Genomic DNA, 24,372 nt, shown 5'->3' on the forward strand with positions numbered 1-24,372 from the left:
TAGCAATTCTGCAAGGTAATTTAATTAATCTTCATCTTACATGTGAATGTTAATACCTTTGCTTCAAAAGCCTCAGTACCATCCCAATGACTTTCAGAATATTTTTCACTCTTTTGTCACCCCTACCTACCTATTTCTTAGTCATTCTTCATTGACCCCCCCAACCCATAATATTCTATTCAAACTCAATTGCTGTTCCCTAAATGCTCCTTGTGCTTTTCTTGAAAGAAAATTAAGATATAACTGACATATAATATTGTATTCATTTTGGTGTATGTATATATGGTAGAACTATCACCACATTAAATCTAGTTAACATCTACACCAGTTACATTTTCTTTTCTGCGATGAGAACTTTTAACATCTACTTTTAGCAACTTTCAGATGTACAATACAGTACTGTGAATTTCCCTGTGCTTTTCTAATATTCTTTGCAAGTCCAGTTATAAATATACTTTCAGCACAAATGACACGTCTTATATGAAACTGTCACCTTACTGCTAAATTCTTAAGAATTTAGAATCAAGAGTTCTTTATTCCTCTGATATTTTTTAACTTGTTACATTCTTTTATTGTTTTGTGTGTGTGTGTGTGTGTGTGTGTGTGTTGAGGACAAGGATGTGATCTTATTAATCTATGTTGTTCCTACATCTTTTGTATTATACAGTTCTCAACAACTGCGTGGAATGAATTTACATCTCTTCAAATTTAAAGCTTATTGACAATTATCCTTTCCAATTACGTTGATAATTACTTTAAAAATGATACTGAGGAGGAGGAGGCAAGATGGCAGAGAACTAGGGAGCTCGTACATTTCACTTGCTCCCATCTCTCAAACGGAGAAGGCCTGAAGCCATAGGAACCCTAACAGAATCCAGGAGTTTGGGAGGAAAAGGAGACAGACTCCACTGAGAAAACCTTATAGTGGCTACCTCAAGAAACAAGCCAAAGTACACATGGTGGAGAGTCCCAAATAACACTATGAGTAGGGAAATAAAATAACCAAAGTCTCAACAAAAGAGACCAAGAGACGCCATTCAAAAAACACTTCCTGAATGGACAGGCCCTGGACAGTCAAAGAGCCTTCTTTAATACGGCATTACTTGCAAGTGCAGAGTGCATAACAAACTTTTCAAACTAACAAGAGACAGAAAGCTAGCCAAAATGACAAAATGGAAGAACTCTAAAGAAATTCCAGGAAGAAATGGCAGCTAAAGAACTGCTCAAAACAGATATAAGCAACATAACTAAACAAGAATTTAGAACCACAGTCATAAGGGACGCCTGGGTGGCTGAGTCGGCTAAGCGTCCGACTTCGACTCAGGTCATGATCTTATGGTTTTTGGGTTCGAGCCCCGCGTTGGGCTCTGTGCTGACAGCAGGCTCAGAGCCTAGAGCCTTCTTCCAATTCTGTGTCTCCCTCTCTCTCTGACCCTCCTCTGCTCATGCTGCAACCCCCCCACCCAGATAAATAAAACACTAAAAAAAACCGCCAATAGTCATAAAATTAATTGCTGGTCTTGAAAAGGCATGGAAGACATCAGAGAAACTATTGTTATGAAGACTATGGAGCTTAAAAATAGTTGTGATGAATTAAAATATATTATAAATGAGATGCATAATAAAATGGAGGCATCCAATGCACGGATTGAAGAGGCAGAGAGGACAATAGGTGAATTAGATGACACAATTTTACAAAAAGAGGAAGCTGAGAAAAAAAGAGATAAACTGATCCAGGAACACCAAAAGGAGAGTTTAAGAGCTCAGTGATACAATCAAACGGAACAATATCTGTATCATAGGAATTCCAGAAGAGGAAGAGAGGGGAAAAGGCGCTGAAGGAGTCCTTGAACAAATTATAGCAGAGAACCTCCCCAATCTGGGGAAGGAAACAGACATTGAAATCCAAGAGGCACAGAGAACTCCCCTCAGACATAACTTGAATCGATCTTCTGCATGACATATCATACTGAAACTGGTAAAATATAAGGACAAAGAGAGAACCCTGAAAGCAGCTAGGGATAAAAGGGCCCTAACATACAAAGCGAGACCTATCAGAGTGGTGACAGACCTATCTACTGAAACTTGGCAGGCCAGAAAGGAATGGCAGGAAATCTTCAATGTGATGAACAGAAAAAATATGCAGCTAAGAATCCTCTATCCAGCAAGCCTGTCATTCAGAATAGGAGAGATAAAAGTCTTTCCAAATAAACAAAATTGAAAGAATTCATTACCACTAAACCAGCCCTACAAGAAATCCAGAGGGGACTCTATGAGGGAAATGTGGCAAGGAACACAAGGTACCAGAGACACCACCACAAGCATGAATCCTACAAAGAACACAATGACTCTAAACTCATAGTTTTCAATATTAACACTGAATGTAAACGGACTGAATGCTCCCATCAAAAGACATAGGGTAGCAGAATGGATAAAAAAACCAAAATCCATCTATTTGCTGTCTACAAGAAACTCATATTAGACAGGAGGACACCCTCAGATTGAAAGTAAGGGGATGGGGAAATATCTATCATGCTACTGGAAGTCAAAAGAAAGCTGGAGTAGCTATACTTATATCAGACAAACTGGATTTTATTTTATTTTATTTTTATTTTTTTTTAATGTTTTTATTATTTATTTCTAGGAGAGAGAGAGAGACAGCGTGAGCAGGGGAGGGTCAGAGAGAGAGGGAGTCATGGACTGAAACAGGCTCCAGGCTCTGAGCTGGCAGTCAGCACAGAGCCCTACGCGGGGCTCGAACCCACGAACCGCGAGATCATGACCTAAGCGAAAGTCGGACGCTTAACCGACTAAGCCACCCAGGCGCCCCCAGACAAACTGGATTTTAAAGTAAAGGCAGTAACAAGGGATGAAGAAGGGCATTCTATAATAATTACAGGGTCTATCCATCAGGAAGAGCTAACAATTATAAGTGTCTACGCAAAAAATTGAGAGCATCTAAATACATAAAACAATCACAAAGAGAAACAATCTTATGGATAAGAATGTGCTAATAGCAGGGGACTTTAATACTCCAGTTACAGAAATGGATAGATCAACTAGACATAAACTCACTAAAGAAACAACGAACTTGAATGACATTTGGCCAGATGGATTTGACAGATATATTTAGAATTCTATATCCTGAGGCCATGGAATTCACTTTCTTCAAGTGCGCATGGCACATTCTCCAAGGTAGATCACATACTGGGACATAAAGCAGCCTTCAATAAACACAAAAGAATTGACATCATATCATGCGCACTTTCAGATCACAATGACATGAAACTTGAAATCAATCACAGGAAGAAGTCTAGATATACTCCAAAAAACATGGAGGCTAAAGAACACCCTACTAAAGAACAAATGGGTCAACTAGGCAATTAGAGAAGAAATTTAAAAATATATGGCAACAAATGAAAATGAAAATACAACAATTCAAATTCTATGGGATGCAGCAAAGGCTGTCTTAAGAGGAAAATACATGGCACTCCGGGCCTATTTCAAGAAATTAGAAAAAGCGCAAGTACAAAATCTAACAGTGCACCTAAAGGAACTAGAAAGAGAGCAACAAGAGCACCTCAAACCCAGTAGGAGAAGAGAAATAATAAAAATCAGGGCAGAAATAAACAATATAGAATCTGAAATAACAGGTAAAGAGATGAATGAAACCACGAGTTGGTTTTTTGGAAAAATAAACAAAATTGACAACTCTCTAGGAAGGCTTCTCAAAAAGAGAGACCACCCAAATAGACAAAACCATGAATGAAAATAGACTTATTACAACCAACCCCCCAGAAATACAGCAATTATCAGGGAATACGATGAAAAATTATATGCCTATGCCAACAAACTGGGTAACTGAGAAGAAATGGACAAATTCTTCAACACACACTCACTACCAACATTCACATGGGAAGAGATAGAAAATCTGAACAGACCTATAACTAGTGAAGAAATTGAATCAGTTATCAAAAATCTGCAAACAAGTAAGAGCCCTGGGTCAGATGGCTTCCCTGGGAATTCTACCAGACATTTAAAACAGAGTTAATACCCATTCTTCTCAAGCTATTCAAAAAAATAGAAATTGAAGGAAAACTTCCAGACTCATTTTGTGAAGCGAGCATCACTTTAATTCCCAAGCCAGACCAAGACCCAGCAAAAAAAAAAAGAATACTACAGGCCAATATCCTTGATGAATACGGATGCAAAAATCCTCAACAAGATACCTGCAAATCGAATGCAACAACACATAAAAAGAATTATCCACCATGATCAAGTGGGATTCATTCCTGGGTTACAGGGCTGATTCAATATTCGCAAATCAATCAATGTGATCCATCACATCAACAAAAGAAAAGATAAAAACCATATGATCCTGTCGATAGATGCAGAAAAAGCATCTGACAATATATAGCATCCCTTCTTCATAAAGACCCTCGAGAAAGTCAGGATAGAAGGGACTTACTTAAACATCATAAAAGCCATCTATGGGAAGCCTTCAGCTAACATCATCCTCAATGGGGAAAAACTGAGAGCTTTCCTCCTGAGATCAGGACATGACAGATGTCCACTATCACCACTGCTGTTTAACATAGTGCTGGAAGTCCTAGCAATAGCAATCAGACAACAAAAGGAAATAAAAAGCATCAGAATTGGCAAAGAAGAAGTCAAACCTTCACTTTTTGCAGACAACATGATACTCTACATAGAAAACCCAACAGACTCCACCAGAAGCCTACTGGAACTGATCCAAGAATTTAGCCAAGTTGCAGGGTACAAAATCAACGTACAGAAATAGGTTGCATTTTTATACAACAACAATGAAGCAACAGAAAGAGAAATCAAGAAACGGATCCCATCACAAATGCACACAAAAAACATAAAATACCTGGTAATAAACGTAACCAATGATACAGGAGATCTGTATGATGAAAACTATAGAAAACTTAGGAAGGAAATTGGAGAAGACACAAAGAAATGGAAAAACATTCAATGCTCATGGATCTGAAGAATATTGCTAAAATGTTATCACTACTCAAAGCAAACTACACAATCAATGCAATTCCAATTAAAATTGCAGCAGTATTCTTCTCAAAGCTAGAACAAACTATCCTAAAATTTGTATGGAACCGCAAAAGACCTCAATAGCCAAAGTAATATGGAAGAAGAAATCCAAAACTGGAGGATTCACAATCCCAGACTTTGGCTTCTCCTACAAAGCAGTAACCATCAAGACAGTATGGTATTGGCACAAAAACAGACACATAGACCAATGGAACAGAATTGAGAACTCAGAATCGGACATATGAATGTATGGCCAACTGATCTTTGACAAAGCGAGACAGAGTATCCAATGGAAAAAAGACAGCCTCTTTAACAGATGGAGCTAGGAGAACTGGACAGCAACATGCAGAAGAACGAAAATAGATCACTTTCTCATACCATACACAAAAATAAACTCAAAATGGGTAAAGGACCTGAACGTGAGACAGGAAACCATCAAAACCCTAGAGGAGAAAGCAGGGAACAACCTCCTGGACCTCAACCCCAGCAATTTCTTACTTGACACATCCCCAAAGGCAAGGGAATCAAGAGCAAAAATGAACTATTAGGACCTCATCAAGATTAAAAGCTTCTGCATGGCAAAGGAAACAATCAATAAAACTAATAGGCAACCGACAGAATGGGAAAAGATAGTTGCAAATCACATATCAGATAAAGGATTAGTATCTGAAATGTACAAAGAACTCACCAAACTCCACACCTGAAAAACTAGTAATCCAGTGATGAAATGGGCAGAAGACATGAACTGACACTTCTCCAAAGAGGACATCCAGACACATGATGCTCAGCGTCCCTCATCATCAGGGAAATACAAATCAAAACCACACTGAGATTACCACCTCACACCGGTCAGAGTGGCTAAAATGAACAAATCAGGAGGCTCTAGATGCTGGTGAGGATGTGGAGAAATGGGCACCTTCCTACACTGTTGGTGGGAATGTAAACTTGTGCAGCCCTCTGGAAAAGAGTATGGAGGTTTCTCAAAAAATTAACAAGAGAACTCCCCTATGACCCAGTAGCACTGCTAGGAATTCATCCAAGGGATACAGGAGTGCTGAGGCATAGGGGTACATGGACCCCAATGTTCATAGCAGCACTCTCAACAATAGCCAAAACATGGAAAGAGCCTAGTGTCCATCAACTGATGAATGGATCAAGAAGATATGGTTTATCTATATAATGTAATACTACATGGCAATGAGAAAGAATGAAATCTGGCCATGTGTAGCAACATGGATGGAACTTGAGGGTGTTATGCTGAGTGAAATAGGTCAGGAAGAGAAGGACAGATACCATATGTTTGCATTTATAGGTGGATTAGGAGGAACTTAAAGGATGACAATGGGGAAGATGAAGGGGAAAAATAGTTGTGGAGAGGGAGGGAGGCACACCATGAAAGACTCTTGAATGCTGAGAACAAACTGGGGGCTGATGGGGGCTGGGAAGAGGGGAAAGAGGGTGATGGGCAAGGAGGAGGGCACTTGTTGGGATGAGCACTGGGTGTTATATGGAAACCAAGTGGACAATAAACTATTAAAAAGAAAAAGGAAAAGAAACTAGAAAAGGCAAGGAGATACTCCGCTAGAGCCCACAGAAGGGAACACAGCTCAATCAGCACCTTGATTTTAGTCCAATGAGTCCTACAGAACTAAAAGATAATAAATTTGTGTTGTCATAAGTAAAAAAAAAAGATATTGAGAATTACACACATAAAAACATGCATTTCTTTAGTACTTCTTCATATATTACTTAACTACAGAATTTTCTCTCAGATTTTTCTCCAAGTTAAATTATAAGATCCTGAACTAATACATGCTCTTCAGCCTTCTTGGTAATGGCATGCATAATAAATATTTATTGAACAATGAGTAAAAATGCCTGGGATAGAGGACAGTATTATAGCTACAATGAGGGCTCAAGCTCCAGTAACAGTAAAACAAGTTTTGGAATGACTGAAGGTAATTTGTTATCATCTCTATGTTATAGCATACTGTAATTTTGGATAACTCTTCAAATTTCTTAGACAACTTTCAGAATTTGTTACATTCTCAAGCATTTAATATTAAAGATTTCTAAATTCACTAAATCAATGATATACTGGGGAAAGTAAAAGTTTTCATTTATCTAAGTGTACATATAACAATCACTGCTTTAATATTAAAACTATTGAGGTCAATTAATTATTAAATGCACCAACAAAATTGGAGGCTTGAAAGGAAAACTTCCAGACTCTTTTTTAAAATTTTTTTTAATGTTTTATTTATTTCTAGGAGAGAGAGAGAGAGATAGCGTGAGCAGGGGAGGGTCAGAGAGAGAGGGAGTCACAGACTCTGAAACAGGCTCCAGGCTCTGAGCTGGCAGTCAGCACAGAGCCCGACGCGGGGCTCGAACCCACGAACCACGAGATCATGACCCTTAAAGTCGGATGCTTAACCGACTAAGCCACCCAGGCGCTCCTCTTCCAGACTCTTTCTATGAAGCCAGTATTACCTTGATTCCAAAACCAGACAAAACCCCACTAAAAAGGAAATCTATAGATCAATCTCCCTGATGAACATGGATGCAAAAATCCTCAACAAGATATTAGCCAACCAGATCCAACAATACATTAAAAAAATTATTCACCACGACCAAGTGGGATTTAAACCTGGGATGCAGGGCTGGTTCAATATCCACAAAACAGTCAATGTGATTCATCACATCAGTAAAAGACAAGAACCACATGATCCTGTCAATAGATGCAGATAAAGCACTTGACAAAATACAGCATCTTTTCTTGATAAAAACCTTCAAGAAAGTAGAGATGGAAGGATCATATCTCGAGATCATAAAAAGCCATATATGAAAGACCAACGCTAATATCATCCTCAATGGGGAAAAACTGAGAGCTTTCCCCCTACAGTTAGGAACAAGACAGCGATGTCCACTTTTGCCACTGTTATTCAACATAGTATTGGAAGTCTTAGCCACATCAATCAGACAACACAAAGAAATAAAAGGCATCCAAATCTTCCAGGAGGAGGTCAAACTTTCACTCTTTGCAGATGACATGATACTCTATATGGACAACCAAAGATTCCACCAAAAAAACCTGCTAGAACTGATCCATGAATTCAGCAAAGTGGCAGGATATAAAATCAATGCACAGAAATCAGTCGCATTCCTATACACCAACAATGAAGCAACATAAAGAGAAATCAAGGAATCGATCCCATTTACAATTGCACCCAAAACCATAATACACCTAGAAATAAATCTAATAACCAAAGAGGTGAAAAATCTATACACTGAAAACTATAGAAAGCTTATGAAAGAAACTGAAGATGACACACACAAAAAAGGAAAAATATTCCATGTTCCTGGATAGGAAGAACAAATACTGTTAAAATGCCAATACTATGCAAAGCAATCTACATATTCAATGCAATCCCTATCAAAATATTAGCATTCTTCACAGAGCTAGAACAAACTATTGTAAATTTGTATGGAACCAGAAAAGACCCTGAATAGCCAAAGCAATCTTGAAAAAGAAAACCAAAGCAGGAGCATCACAATCCCGGACTTCAAGCTGTATTATGAAGCTGTAAGTATCAAGACAGTATGGCACTGGCACAGAAACAGACACTCAGATCAACGGAACAGAATAGATAACCCAGAAATGGACCCACAATGTATGGCCAACTAATCTGTGACAAAGCAGGAAAGAATATCCATTGGAATAAAGACAGTCTCTTCAGGAAGTGGTGCTAGGAAATCTGGACAGTGATATGCAGAAAAATAAATCTGGACCACTTTCCTACACACAGAAAAATAAACTCAAAATGGATGAAAGACTTTTATGTATGACAGGAAGCCTCAAAATCCTCAAGGAGAAAGCAGGCAAAAACCTCTTTAACCTTGGCTGCAGCAATTACTTACTCAACACATCTCCAGAGGTAAAATGAACTAGTGGGACTTCATCAATATAAAAAGCTTCTGCACAGTGAAGGAAACAAACAGCAGAACTCAAAGGCAACCAATGGAATGGGAGAAGATATTTGCAAATGACATATCAGAAAAAGGGCTAGTATCCAAAATCTATAAAGAACTTATCAAACTTAGCACCAAATAATCTAGTGAAGACATGGACAAAAGACACGAATAGATACTTCTCTAGAGAAGACATCCAGATAGCCAACCAACACATGAAAAAATGCTCAACATTACTCATCATCAGGGAAATACAAATCAAAACTGCAATGAGATACCATCTCACACCTGTCAGAATAGCTAAAGTTAACAACTCAGGTAACAACAGATATTGTCAAGGATGCGGAGAAAGGGGATCTCTTTTGCACTGCTGGTGGGAATGCAAACTGGTGCAGCCACTCTGGAAAACAAAATGCAAGTTCTTAAAAAAATTAAAAATAGAACTACCCTATGACCCAGCAATTGCACTACTAAGTATTTATCCAACGGATACAGGTATGCTGTTTCAAAGGGGCACATGCACCCCAGCACTATCAACAATAGCCAAAATATGGAAAAAGCCCAAATATCCATCGATGGATGAATCAATAAAGAAGATGTGGTATTACTCGGCAATCAGAAAGAATGAAATCTTGGTTTGCAGCTACGTGGATGGAACTAGAGGGTATTATGCTAAGCGAAATTAGTCAAAGATAAATATCCTATTACTTCACTCATGTGAGGGTTTTAAGATACAAAACAGATGAACACAAGGGAAGGGAAGCAAAATAATATAAAAACAGGGAGGGGAAAAACATGAGAGACTCTTAAGGGACATTAAGGAATCTACTCCTGAAATCACTCTTGCACTATATGGTAACTTGGATGTAAATTAAAAAAATAAATTAAATTTAAAAAATTGGAGGCCTGAAATGGAAGCAGGAATCTAAAAAGCCTCCCAACTTTTTTTTTTTTTTTTTTTTTTTACTATTCACAAAGGAGAATTGACTTTTTTTTTTTCTTTCGGGAAAAACCATATAGGAAATGAGAGGAAAGAGCTAACATATCAGAAAGACATATTTTCACATGTTTTAACTTAGCATTGAATATGATGATGAATATAGATATTCAAATGTCCTAATTCTATGCTATGTGGGGAAACATACTGTTCTAGTACCATGAAGCTTTCAGGTAGCATCTTAGTGACTTTTCTTCCTTTACATGAATGACTTTATAAACAATGTTGAAGAATACTTAATAATAACACCAAATACAAAGAACTGAGGAATTGACTTTGTACTCGTTGGTTGGCCAAGATCCTAGAAATCCACATGATCTACCAAACTGGAAGCAAAAGAAAAATAATTTGGCTTTTGGTTATATTAAGAAGCTACCTAGATTTCTCAATGATTTATTCAACAAACATATACTGAATGCCTACCGGGTGCCAGTTACTGAGGTGACAATGAGGACTGACAAGGTCTCTCTTTAAAAAGGAAGACAGACATTCAATAATTGCATACAAATAATCTCATTACAGTAATGTAGTACTGTGCCCTTCTCAATCTATGTCTTCAATCTATGAATGACTACGATATCATGATGCTGGCTAGGGTGAGGTAAGGAGAGTGAATTATGTAACAGGTAATAAGAATTTGTAATGAAACATGAAGTAAAAAAGAACTTCTAGGAATGCCTTGATTTGTCTTGAACTTTCTACACAGTAAAAGAAAACTAGAGTTCAATAAGTAAGGGACTAGGCTGAAAAGAAGCTGGTGAGGCAAGCAGGAATAGATTGAGGAACCTTTTAATCTCTAAACGGATGGCAGAGTGGGGGGGGGGCGGGGCTGGGGCTTCATTCTAGAGTTAGTTCACCAGATCGCACAGAGTTTCAAAGGTCATTTAAGGATTTTGGATTTAGAAGTTAGAAAAGAATTAGTGGTTAATAATTAGTTTAGGTCCTTCACTGGGATTAAAGTTTGGCCTTAGGTAATTCAGTAAATTGGTTTCTGAAAATGGTTGGAGAATTCTTTAAAGGGAAAAGATGAATAATTTCAGGCTGTTTTGCTTTAAAAGTTGAGATGTAAGTATAATTCATTTATTGAGCACTCCTATGCACAATGCAATTCATTTCCGAATAGCACCCACATTCCCTTGAAATCTAAGGTCTTTCTAAACTGACAGGGAAAGGGGGGGTGACTACAGAGGGGAGCAGAGACATAAATGGCAAAGGTACTGTTTTAGAACATAACTATAGACTTTTGAGAGCCCTTAGCAACTTTCCAGGAACATCCTCACACCCTTTCCACTTTGATAACTAATACATTTCAGTGTAGTTTCAAAGGAAGTCTTTAGGCCTACTCTTCCCCATCATTTTCAACCCTAGACTATAACTCCATGTGATGAGGTTTAACATCATTATAAATGTAAGCTGGACGAATATACCATCAGTATCTCAAATTAGATAATGGATAAAGAGCCAATAAATATACAATTTATCTCTTTGACTTTTTATACTTTGCCTCTTTTTATTTTTTATTTTATTATTTTTTTTAATGTTTTATTTATTTCTAGGAGAGAGAGAGAGAGACAGCGTGAGCAGGGGAGGGTCAGAGAGAGAGGGAGTCATGGACTGAAACAGGCTCCAGGCTCTGAGCTGGCAGTCAGCACAGAGCCCGACGCAGGGCTCGAACCCACGAACCACGAGATCATGACCTAAGCGAAAATCGGACGCTTAACCAACTAAGCCACCCAGGCGCCCCACTTTGCCTCTTTTTAAAAAAAAAAATTATTTATTTATTTAGGACTAAGCAATTACACTTTTTTTTTTTTTTTTTTGGTGTATTCCTTATGCTGTGCCTTTTCCCCCCAGCCTTTTTTTTTTTTTTTTTTTAATTTTAATTCCAGTATAGTTAACACACAATGTAATATTAGTTTTGGGTGCACAATATAGTGATTTAACAATTCTATACACTACTCAATGTTCACTGTGATAATAAAATCTATCTTTTATTTAAAATGAGGCATATTCTAAAATCCCACAAAGTCAAACCCTAAGAATAAGCTGACCCATAAAATAGTACTTGCCTTAAAACAGAATATAAGTGACTGCTCTGTAACTGAAAAAAGAAAAGCAAAAAAAAAAAAAAAGCAAAGAATGCTTATAAATAATTGAAACTGTTCAAATTCATTTGTTATTCTAAATTAAAAAAGAAAAATTCTCATGTTTTATCATTTTGGAAAATCAGTCAACTATGAAACAACACCTCAATATAAAAACGGACATATCTCAATATAAAAACGGACATATCAGGAGGGAAGCTAGACAAAGGGTATATAAGACCTCTCCATACTACCATCACAACTTCTTGTGAATCTAAAATTATTTGAAAATAAAAGGTTAACAAAGCATATCTGAGGTGCATTAACACAGACCAAACACACTGGCCTGAAAGATTACTTATTTTAATCAATGGGGAATTTGGTGGTGAAATAAGACAAAAAACTTAAAACAATGAAATCCAGAGTGAACTTTTACAACAGAAGTAATATACAATCATGGAAAAAGAATTTAAAGCATCAGGTTCAACTATTGGCTCAGGTCTACCACCCACTTGCTGGATGACCTCAGACAGCATCACTTAATCTTTCATGAGTACTGTGAAAAGCAAATAAGATATATGAAGTAAAGTTTGTAAACTGTAAAACCTTGTATAAATGCTAACCATTAATTCAAATTTCCCACCCTTAATTCTTTTTTGTAAAGGGCTGCCTTCATTTTCTATAATGTATTCTTTCAATGGAACAAGAACGCAATTTAAAAATGGTATTCAAACAAGGAAATACAGCAACTCAGTTTATTACGTGCAGATTCTTCTGCATTGTTGCTAACAGTTCACTGGTCCAAAATTACTAAAATATTTAAAAAACTATACATTATGTAAACAAAACATAAATAAGACAGCATAGTTCTTTGTACATATAGTTTAGTACAGGTTGTTAGGATTTAGGAATATGTACAATTTTACAACTTGAACTGCATTTTCACAATGCATAAATATATATGTTTGTGTGTATATATATATATATACACAAACATATATATATATTTATTTATATTTATACAGAAACAAAAACAAGATTTCACTAATGACACAGAATACCAACACACTGCCATAGCCCAAGTTCAAGAAGAAACATGTCAATGCAAGTGTGAAAGAGCTACCCTACTCCAAACTAGTGAAACTTGACTTTGTCCAATTTATGCAATACAGACAGGTAGATGCTGTCTATTTTAAACAACTTTTGAAAACATACTCATACCAAAGAGTGAAATGGAACAGATCTTTTCCTCTCAAAGGCAACAAAGCCTAGTTGCAAGCTAATGAAAAGATACATTAAAACATACAGAACTATGTATAGTATGTTTTCAACAGCATAATAAAGTTAAAATTTTTATGGGAGTCAAAACAATGCCCCATTATTTAAAAACTGGCTCATTTAGTCTAAATTCAAGATGCAGCTGTGTCGGGCTTCTCTAAGTCAGATGAGTGAAAAGCAGGGAAGACAGAGGCAGGATTTCGACTAGCAGATACAACAATTTGAGAGAGAGATGAAGACAGAGAAGGAACCTTAGATGCTGGAGGATTTATGGTATTCAAAATTGCTCCTTCTGGGCTAACCAACAATTTTTTGACTGGTGTGTCCAGATGAAATACTGATGTGCTACTTGGCAGTGGAGGATTAGTAGAGCAAATAGCAGAAACCAAAGATGTCTTAGCCAAAAGAGTAGCTGGAGGAGACTTAATTACTGAAGTCAATGACACTGTTGGTGTGGGAAGTGAAACAGAAACTTTAGCAGTTGTGTTTGTGATCTGTGGTGTTGTATGTACTGTGGGTAGAGGACTGACATTCCCAAGAGAGTTTACAATTTTTGTAGAACTTAGAGAATGCTTTACAGGCTGCCTACTTAAAGAATTATTTGATGCTACTGTGATCTTCTGAGCAGGATTATCTACTGATACAGCTGGAAGGCCTTGGCCACTGTTAAGAATTAAGGGAGGCCCATATTTTGGATTAGTAGATATAAGAAGAACATGGCTGCCAGCTCCAAGACCTTGCGGTGGAACAATAAACCGGGTTCCATTAATCATGATCTGAGTACCAGGGGCCAAAGGTGTACTGGTGTTGATAACTATTTTTTGCTGAATATAAGGTTCACTGAACTGACCCCCTATCACACTATTTACATTTGATGGTGCTGTAACAGTGTGAATGGCAGAGCCACCTGGGGCAGAACTGTAACTGGAGGTTGATTTTACTAAAGCAGAGGACATCTGCTGGTTTGGCAGAGAAGCAAAATTGGAAATATTAATTATTTTACCTAGATTTTGTGAAAGGGATGGCAATTCAGTTTGAGGTTTATTTGTGTTTATATTTGTTGGCACTGTAGTTAAAATCCCTGGTGACTGAAACTGGACAGAAGTCCGAGATTGTCTTTTAGAAAGAGATATAGAACATGTGGCTCCTGGTACAGTTGCCACTTGTGGAACTGTGTTGATTATTTTAGGGGATACAGTCACAGGTGTAGGTAAGGCAACAGTAACAGGAATCTGCAAAGCTGATGTTAAACATTTAGGAGACACTGTTGGTTGTGTAGTTGAAATCAGAACAGATGATGCAAGATGTCCTGTTTTCACAGTTGATATAGCCACAGTGTTTCCGAGATTTGATGTGCAAAGTCTATTTGACAAAATAGGCATAATTCTTGAAGAGGTATCATTTCCACTGACTAAAACAGGAGGTCGTGTCCCAACTGAAGCAGAGGTTGAGGTCACTGAAAGAGAACCCAAAGACAGGTTTGCTCCTGTTACTGAAAACATGTTTACTGCTCTTGCTGCAGAAACCACTGATTCATTAAGAGGAGTAATATTTTGACTCACAAAATTTGAGCTTACTGGAATTGAATTACCACTTGTTGACAATGGCAAAACATAGCCCTTGGTACTTTTTTCTTCTCCTTTTGGGATTACATTTTGCATGTTAATCGATGGTATGGCTGGAACACTGCCTGAAGTGTTTACAATTGCTTGACCTATGTTTAGTCCAATTTTCACATCTTTTATCTGAGATACAGTTGGTGATGAATTTATTTTTATTGGTGCTCCCACTGTTGATGGAATTAGTACTATCTGGGGTTGTTCTGGAGTCTTAACATACGTTTTATTCAAGGGGGGAGAAAGAGTTTGTTTTATTGGTTCTGCCACAATAGTTGAAGTGCCACTGGGAATTGGAGCATTAATAAAAACTAATTTCTGGGCAGAAACACCTGTAGATGTTGGTGCAGGTGTCACATTAATTGCAGTTCCACTGCTAGAAGGAAGAACAGATGGAGCAGACACCAGCATAAGTTTGTTAAGTGCAGTCCCACTGATCACATCACCATTTGTGACTGCTGTTGCTTCTGACCTTGTAACGGGGAAACTTTTTGTGAAACAGTCTACCTGTTGTTGCTCATTTGGAGAATGAATAACATTTGTACTGGTTTGTCCAAAACTTCCTGTTGATATGCTAATAACACTTACTGAATTATTTGCTATTGATGTTAGAGTGCCAGAAGAAAGAGAGGACTTTAAGGGAGAACAAGGCATATGTGAAGCTTTATCGATCATGTGGCCCAAATTACTACTGCAGGAAGGTTGGCCTACTATAAGCTTGCGATTCTTTCCCACTGATGGATTAAAGCCAGCTGGAATGGAATCAGAAGTTGGTGTTTGGCTAAAAGATGGGAGATTAGATGTAGTAGTCATTCCAACTGAGGGTGAAAAAATAGAGGATGATGAAGTTGTTGATTTGGGTACCAGAAATGCCTGAAGCTGAGGAGCAAAAGTAAAAACTGAACTTGAAGATAAGCTATTAGGTGAATTTTGATCTGGACTGGTCTGTACTTTTACAACTCCAGTGTTCCCACCTCGTGTCCTAACAAGAATTGACTGTGAATCTCTTATACACACAGTTTTCAGTTCTTGCTTTAATTCAGAAGAATCAGCGGTTTGTTGTGCAAAAGAGTTGAGGGAACTACCAGGATTTGTAGATCCACTTAGTGTTGTTGCTGATAACAGAGGCTGAACTGTTGAGGAAATGGTGGATGAAACAATGGGCTGGGAAAACGTGGCCGCTGAAACCGCATTCTTGACTCTTCCTGACTCACTCTGGCTAATCTTAACTGGTGGTGTTAATAAATTACTTATGGAGGTTACAGGCGACAAAAGCTGTGGCCTATCACTACTCACATTTGACAAAGGTGTAATTGTCTTACTGAAAAGTATATTGGGTAGCTGGGTAGAAACACCTCCTGCTGAGCTGACAAGAACTGATGCTAAAGAAGAGTTTACATTTGCTGTCTGTGGGAAAGATGAACAGTGCTGTTCTATACCTTTCTGTTGAAGTGGCGGTATTTCTTTTGCAACTGCTTTCCCTTCCTTGTGCTGAATCACAAAATTCTTAGGCAGAATGAGAACCTGTTGCATGATTTTTTCTCCTGTTTTAGAATCTAGCACAGGTTGCATCTGAATCTTTACAGAACTGTTATGGAGATCAATAGGCAACCACTGGCCACAGGGCACTTTGTATACCATTTGTAAAGGACCTTTTGTACTGGTGTGGCAGGTCAATGTTGGCTTTATAGGACTTGCTTCTGGAGGAGATATAACTGGTTTTTCCACAGCAGGAGCAGGTCTACCCGTGGAAGGGGGCAGTTGATTTGTTAAGGTCACTTTGTTCCCAATATTCTTTGCAAGCAAGGCCTGAATAGGTTTGGTCCCTTTCTGGAAAACAGATACTGGTGTTGAATCCATTGAGGCAAATGATTCTGGAAACAGTGGCTCTGTATGCTTTAATTCATTCAAATAGTCAATCTGCATCTCACCTTCTGCATTCTCAACTGTTGTCTCATTTGTGCTTAACTTTGCTTTCTTCCTTGGGGAAAGCTCTTTTGTGCTATCATCCAGATAATTAGTTTGTTTTGACTGTCGTTTAAGTGTTTTAGGCAGTATCTTTGCAATATCTTTAGAAGGCAATTCTTTTTTCAACAACTTGCTTCTGGCCATAGGAAAATCTGTTTCAGACAGTTTCATATCATCTGAAAATTATAAAAGCAAGCATTGTGTTTAAATAAAACAACTGAATAGCAATAATAAGACCAATTATAAAAAAGCAAGTCAAACTTTGAACTGGCAATTTATTAAGAAATCTACTATAAGATGATTTAAAAGTCTCAGCACCCTGATTGGAAAATTAAGGTACGGTGATTTTTGAAATGGCAATCTCGATAGCATAACCATTCCCGACTATGTATTAATGCCAGAATTATTTTTGTTCAAACTCTGCTAATTCTGCTGCCAATACAAACACAAAGGAAAATTTACATCTCTTAAAGAGATACTCAAGCCAGCAATTAGAGCTCAGAATTTAGATGTGAAAAGGAATACAGACTAGTTCTTTTCTTCCAGATAAGGAAATCTGTGAAATCAAAGACAGATGGTTCTCCATTCTAATTTTCAGAGACCCTAAAGGAGTTTCTGGGGTTAATTACTCCTAAAGTAAAAAATTTATGTTCATATCAGTCAAATTAGGTTGATGAGAAGCTACTCTTTTTCAAGTCACCAAGGACGTGAAAAACAACAGGTTAAAAAATTACTAACCACAAAGTTTCACACTAACCTTTTATATAACAACTAAAGAAAGTTATTTAACTAGTTTTACAGAATAATATAATCTGATAAACTGAAATGAATTACAGATAATCTAATCTAGCCCTTATTAGAATGATATATCCACTCTGGGGTCTCATTAGGCCATCAATATTGGCCATTCCTCATAAAAAAGTCTTCATAGAGTAGGGACTTGTCAAGTTCTCTTTAAATCAAACATCAAAAACAGTGCTTCAAAAATAGTAATAATAAAAAGAAGATGATGAACTTATTTTAGAGGGACTGTACATCAAAGATCTGTGGTCCATAATGAGCAAAGACATGACTATAGTTTGGAGGCAGGCACTGACTCCAGAAACTCCTAGAAATGTAATGATTCTGAGGAACCTTTATAAGGACACAGGATACCTTCAAAACATGGGAGATTTTCTTAGTCAATACACATCATTAACCAGATTATCCTTTACCTCCACATAAGATACTAAAACTTCTCTTTGTGGTTTTAGTGTTGATTTAAAGAAAGTTTTAATACCCACCTGAATCAAAGTTATCTTTCTCCAGAATATCTAGATGTTCTGTCACCTCTAGAGACTTGCTAATTTCTACTTTAGGAGATTCTTTTCCAGGATCTCCTTCACTTTCGTCAGTAGTCCATAGTTCTCTAGTAAATTTATCATGATCAGGCTGTCTTCTGAAATCATCATAGTCTTTCTTTAGGCGGCTCCTGAAATAAAATGCCCAACAGAACAAACAACACATACATCTTAAAATCATGGAAGCTAAACTTTTAATATTTTAAATTTTATTTTGAAATATTTTCAATTAAGTCACTAAAAGCTATGTTTTAATCTCAGTTGTGTCTAAGATGCTTGGTTCAGTCTTGCCAACAATTATCATTAAAGAAGAGAAAACCGAGGGGGTAGGTATAAGAAACTGAAAAGGATTATATTTATAATTGCAGAATAGAGTGTTTCAACATACCACCAATTTGTCTTTCTAAATGCTGCTGTTAGACCTATTAAATGAGAGAAAGGTAATTTTTTTCTAGCTGCATAGACAGAAATAGATTTGAAATAGTTTTAGGATTACTGATTATAATATAGTAAAAAAGGCCATTTAAAAAAGTTAATCAAATCTTACGTACTTTACCATAAAACTAACAGAAGTACCAAATGAATTCAGTAAAGTTGCAGGATACAAAATTAATACCCAGAAATTGGTAGTATTTCTATACATTAATAACAAAGTAGCAGAAACAGAAATTAAGAAAACAATTTCATTTACAATTGCACCAAAAAGAATGAAATATCTAGGAACAGGCTTAACCAAGAGGTGAAAGACATGAACTCTAAAAAGATTAAAACACTGAGTAAAGTAAGTGAAGATGACACAATTGGAAAGATATTCCATGCTCATGGGTTGGAAGAATATCATTAAATGTCCATACTGCCCAAAGGAACCTACAGATTCAAGGCAATCACTATAAAAATACCAAAAGCTTTTTTCACAAAACTAGGGTAAATAGTACTAAAATTTGTATGGAACTACAAAGACCCTGAATTGCCAAAACAATCTTGAGAAATAATAACAAAGCTATAGGTATCACAATTCCAGGTTTCAAGATATACTACAAAGCTGCAGTAATCAAAACAGTAGGGTATTGGGGCACAGGGTGGCTCAGTCGGTGAAGCATCCAACTTTGGCTCAGGTCATTACCTCACAGGTTGTGGGTTCGAGTCCCATGTTGGGCTCTGTGCTGACAGCTCAGAGCCTGGAGACTGCTTCAGATTCTTTAAAAAAATTTTTTTAATGTTTTATTTATTTATGAGAGAGAGAGGGAAAGAGGGAGAGAGAGAGACAGCGTGAGCAGGGGAAGGTCAGAGAGAGAGGGAGACACAGAATCCGAGGCTGGATTCTGTATGTCCCTCTCTCTCTGCCCCTCCTTTGCTCACTCTCTTGCTCTCACTCTCACAAATAAACATTAAAAAAAAAATAGTATGGTACTGACACAAAAACAGACATACAGATCAAGGGAATAGAATAAAACCCCAGAAAAACACCCATACTTAAAAACTCTTAGAAGAGAAGCCATAAAAATCTTAGAAGAGAACACAGGCAGTAATTTCTCTAACATCAGCATGGCAACATTTTTCTAGATTTGTCTTAAAAACAAGGGAAACAGAAGTAAAAAATGAACTACTGGAACTAAACAAAAATAAAAAGCTTCTGCACAGTGAAGGAAACAATCAACAACACAAAAAAGCAACCTAATGAATGGAAAAAGATATTTGGAAATGATATGTACAACAAAGGGTTACTAACCAAAACATATAAAGAACATATACAACTGAACACCAAAAAGCAAACAATCTGATTAAAAAAATGGGCAGAAGACATGAATCGACATTTTTCTAAAGATGACATATAGATGGCTAAGAGACACATGAAAAGATGCTCAACATCACCAGAGAAACACAAATCAAAACTACAACAAGATATCACCTTACATCTGTCAGAATGGCTAAAATAAAAAAGTTAAGAAGTAACAAGAGTTGGTGAGGATGTGAAGAAAAAGGGAACCTTGTACACTGTAGGTGGGAATGTAAATTGGTGCAGACATGGTGGAAAACAGTACGGAGGTTTCTCAAAAAATTAAAGATAGAAGCTTTGCACAGTGGCAGTATCATAGCCAATGAGGTTTATCTGAGGCACGATTATTACAAATTGAAAATTTTTCCCAGTATCTTGCCAGGATGATATGAAATATAGTCAGCATTGGCAATTTTTGAAAAAAAAATTAGGGGCACCTGGGTGGCTCAGTTGGTTAAGCATCTGACTTCAGCTCAGGTCATGATCACACAGTTCGTGGGTTCCAGCCCCGCGTCGGGCTCTGTGCTGACAGCCAGCTCAGAGCCTGGAGCCTGCTTCAGATTCTGTATCTCCCTCTCTCTGTGACCCTCCCTTGCTCATTCTGTCTCTCTCTCTCAGAAATAAATAAAACATTTTTTAAAAAAAGAAAAAAATTTAAAAATAGAAATAACATATGCTCCAATAATTCCATTTCTGGGTGTTTGCCCAAAGAAAACAAAAACACTGTAAAGGAAATAAGCACCCCTGTGCTCAATGCAGCATTGTTTACAATAGCCAAGCTTTGGAAGCAACCTAAGTGTCCATCGATAGACTAATGGATAAGGAAGACGTATACATATATATATATATGTATACAGACACACACGAGCGTACACACACACACACATGCACACACACTGTTAATATTATACAGCCATGAGGAAGGATAAGATCTTGTCATTTGTGATAACATGGATGGACCCAGAGGATATTCTGCTAAGTGAAATAAGTCAGTCAGAAAAAGAAAAATACCATAAGATTTCACTCATATGTGAAATCTAAAATAACAAATGAATCAACAAATAACAAAAAAAAAGCCCTGTAATACAGAGAACAAATTGATGGTTGCTGGAGGGGAAGGAGTGTGGGTGATGGACAAAATGGGTGAAGGAAAGTTGGAGATACAGGCTTCCAGTTTTGCAATGAATAAGTCACAAGAGTAAAAGGCATACCATAAGGAATATAGTCAATGATATTGTAATAGTGTTGTACGGTGACAGTAGCTACACTTTTGGTGAGCATATCATTATGCATATACATGTACACTTGAGACTACTATAACATTGTGTGCCACCTATACTCAAAACAAATTGTTTTAAAAAGTTAATCAAGAAATTCTAGGAAAACAGTGCCTACTATTTTTGACTTATACAGAGTATAGTAACAGAAAAAACCCTCATCATGTAATCCTGAGAGTAATCCTATCTAAATATTTCGATCTCACTAGAAACATTCTTTTTATTTAAGCACAGAGAAAGATCAAAAGTGACCCTTTCAGAGACACTTTCTATATAATAACATAACAGCTATGTTTACATAAAACTATGGAGAGATGAAAACATTTCCAAAGACACATAACTTAGACATCCTCTATTATTCCCCTTATTTTCAACTGAGTTTCTCTATTCTACTCCTAACCTTTACCTTAGTTCATTTTGTTTTTTAAAAAAATCTAGGGGCGCCTGGGTGGCTCAGTCAGTTAAGTATCTGACTCCTGATCTCGAGGTTTGTGGGACTGAGATCTGCATTGAGCTCTGCGCTGACAGCGGAGCCTGCTTGGGATTCTTTCTTTCTCTCTCTCTCTCTCTCTCTGTCCCTCCCCCTGCTCTTTCTCTCTCTCTCAAAATAAATAAATTGACATTAAGAAAAAATATGAACATACATTCTCCAATTTATTGATTTTTACTACAAATTCTTATTTGAGTATACTGAAGTTTAAGTCTCACTTGTGTCACTTAATAGCTGTAAGACTTAGGAGAAGCTCCTTAAACTTTTAAGTTTATTTTGAGAGAGAGAAAGAGAGACCGAGCAAATGAGTACGTGCAAGTAGGCGAGGGGCATAGAGAGTGAGGGAGAGAGAGAATCCCAAGCAGGCTCCTAGCTCAACACAGAGCCTGATGCAGGGCTCAATCTCATGACCGTGAGATCATGCCCTAAGCCAAAATCAAGAGTCAGATGATTTACCAACTGAGTCACCTAGGTGCCCAGCACCTTAAATTTTCTAGCATCAGTTTACTTTTTTGTATAATGGGGATAATAATACCTCACAGTATGTGTGGCAAATAAAATAACTATAAAGTTAATTTCCTTTTAGAAATATCTTCATGGGGGTTGTATGAAGTTCTTCCCTTCTCAGGCCTCTTATCTGTCTCAGCTGTTTTATTTTATTTACAGGGAAAATAGAAGCTGGGGCGCCTGATAGCTCAGTCAGTTAAGCATCTGACTTCATGAGTTTGAACCCTGCATCGGGCTCTGCACTGACAGCTCAGAGCCTGGAGCCTGTTTCGGATTCTGTTTCCTTCTCTCTGGCCCTCCCCTGCTTAGAGTCTGTCTCTCTTTCTCAAAAAACAAAACAAAAAAACAACAACAAAAAAAAACAAAAACACCATCGTTAAAAAAAGAAGAAAATAGAAGCAGTCAGACAAGAACTTTCATATGCTCACATCTCATCTGCCACTTAAGACCTTCATCTGTACTCCTATTCTGTCTTCCTACTTAAGCGAATCCCTCCATTTATGCATCCTCTCTCCTCTATCCAAGGATTTAATTCTACCAAATGTCTCTTCCTTTTCCTGAGTCCATTTTTGCCTTTAGATCATTTTCACCCATATACAGAAACTTATTTCTCCATTAATTAAAACAAACAACAAAAAAAAACAAAGCACCCTCTCTTAACTGCAACTTGTCCTTCTAGCTACTGCCCTATTTCTTCGCTCCACTTTATGATAAAACTACAGTTCCTCTCCTCTAATTCTCTTGAACAGACTCCTATGACTTTAACCCACTTCTTTACCAACACAGTTCATAAAGGTCATCAATGATTTCTGTGTTGCCAAATTCAAAATTAATTCTAAGGCTTCATCTTTTTCAATCCATCACAAGCAGTCCTCTTTTTTGAAATATTTTCTTTACCTGGCTTCCAAGACATCCCTCTTTCTCTTGGTTGTCCTACCTTCTCAGTCTCTTCTGTTAGTTCTATTCCTCTCTACCATCTCTAAATGTTGGAATGCTCCAGGGTTCAGTCTCTTTTTCTCTATCTATGCTCACAGTCTAGGTGATTTCTACCAGTCTCACAGCTTAAATATAATCTATATCCTGATGACCCTAAATTTATGCCTCCAGTCTGGTTTATTCCCTTGAACAGGGACTCATATACTAAACTGTCTACTCAATTAAGCCCAATTAGATGTCTAAAAATCATACCAAACTCCACATGTTGAAATCCAAACTCTTGAATCCCTGCGCTGCAAACCTGCTACTCCTTTAGTTTCCCCTATGTAAACTAATGGCAATTCCATTATTCCAGGTGTTTAGACCAAAAATATTGAGCATCATCTTTTTATTCTTCTTCTTCTTCTTTTTTTTTTTTTTTGATACTCTATATCCAATGTTTAAGAAAATTCTACGAGTCTTACTTTCAGGATACATCCAGAATCCAACCAATCCTTGCCATCTGAATTGCTGTTAAGGAGCATCATGAAAAACAGGTGACCACTAATTGACCCATGAGCTGGACCCAGGCACTCAAAGGCTTCTTGTTCCCTCCCCTGCCCTGGAATGCAGGTTCTACTTGCCTTTCCTGCTCCCAGAACACAGCCTTGAGATACTGATGTGATGTTGAAAATACTCCTACACAATATATGTAATTGCATCTAGTTAAGGCCTATATGAACTTTTAAGATCTGGTGGGCAGGTACAGATATCCATTTGTCTTGCTGCTGTCCGAGAAAAGCCTCATCAAATGTAATTTCCCTTTACTTACTCAACCTTCCACCTGCACACCTGGAGTGGCCTTCTTCTTCCTTTGGTCTCTCCCTACCCTCTGACTACAGATGCCAGTTTCAGATTACACCAGAGAAACTCCTTAAGAGGGTTGCAAATCAATAACCACTATCCTGTTCCAAGCCACCATAATTTTTTTTAACCTGGATTATTGGTTTTTGTAACTGAGTTCCCTGTCGTCCCACTACAGTAATAACTAAACAGGCAGTGTGAGTACTTTAAAACATAAGTCAGA

At 37.4% G+C, this 24,372-nt stretch overlaps 1 protein-coding gene and 1 non-coding gene across 3 annotated transcripts in view; one reads left to right on the top strand and one right to left on the bottom strand.

Annotated features, from left to right (window-relative positions):
- Positions 1-12,459: 12,459 nt before the first annotated feature.
- Positions 12,460-24,372, bottom strand: part of KIAA2026 (KIAA2026 ortholog) — a 106,414-nt gene continuing 94,501 nt past the window's right edge. For both annotated transcript variants that reach the window (XM_039217121.1, XM_039217120.1), the window contains 2 exons: positions 18,263-18,450; positions 12,460-17,155 (listed from right to left, as the gene is read on the bottom strand). In XM_039217121.1, coding sequence (XP_039073052.1) covers positions 13,527-17,155; positions 18,263-18,450 — 3,817 coding nt within the window. In that variant the 3' untranslated portion in view covers positions 12,460-13,526. The remainder of the gene's footprint in view (positions 17,156-18,262; positions 18,451-24,372) is intronic.
- Positions 20,390-20,525, top strand: LOC120220128. The gene has a single exon (XR_005525473.1). It is a non-coding gene; the product is annotated as a U4 spliceosomal RNA (small nuclear RNA).

The sequence above is a fragment of the Hyaena hyaena genome, unplaced genomic scaffold (assembly GCF_003009895.1).
Source record: "Hyaena hyaena isolate Hyena2069 unplaced genomic scaffold, ASM300989v1 scaffold_675, whole genome shotgun sequence".
In the NCBI taxonomy this organism is placed as follows: domain Eukaryota; kingdom Metazoa; phylum Chordata; class Mammalia; order Carnivora; family Hyaenidae; genus Hyaena; species Hyaena hyaena.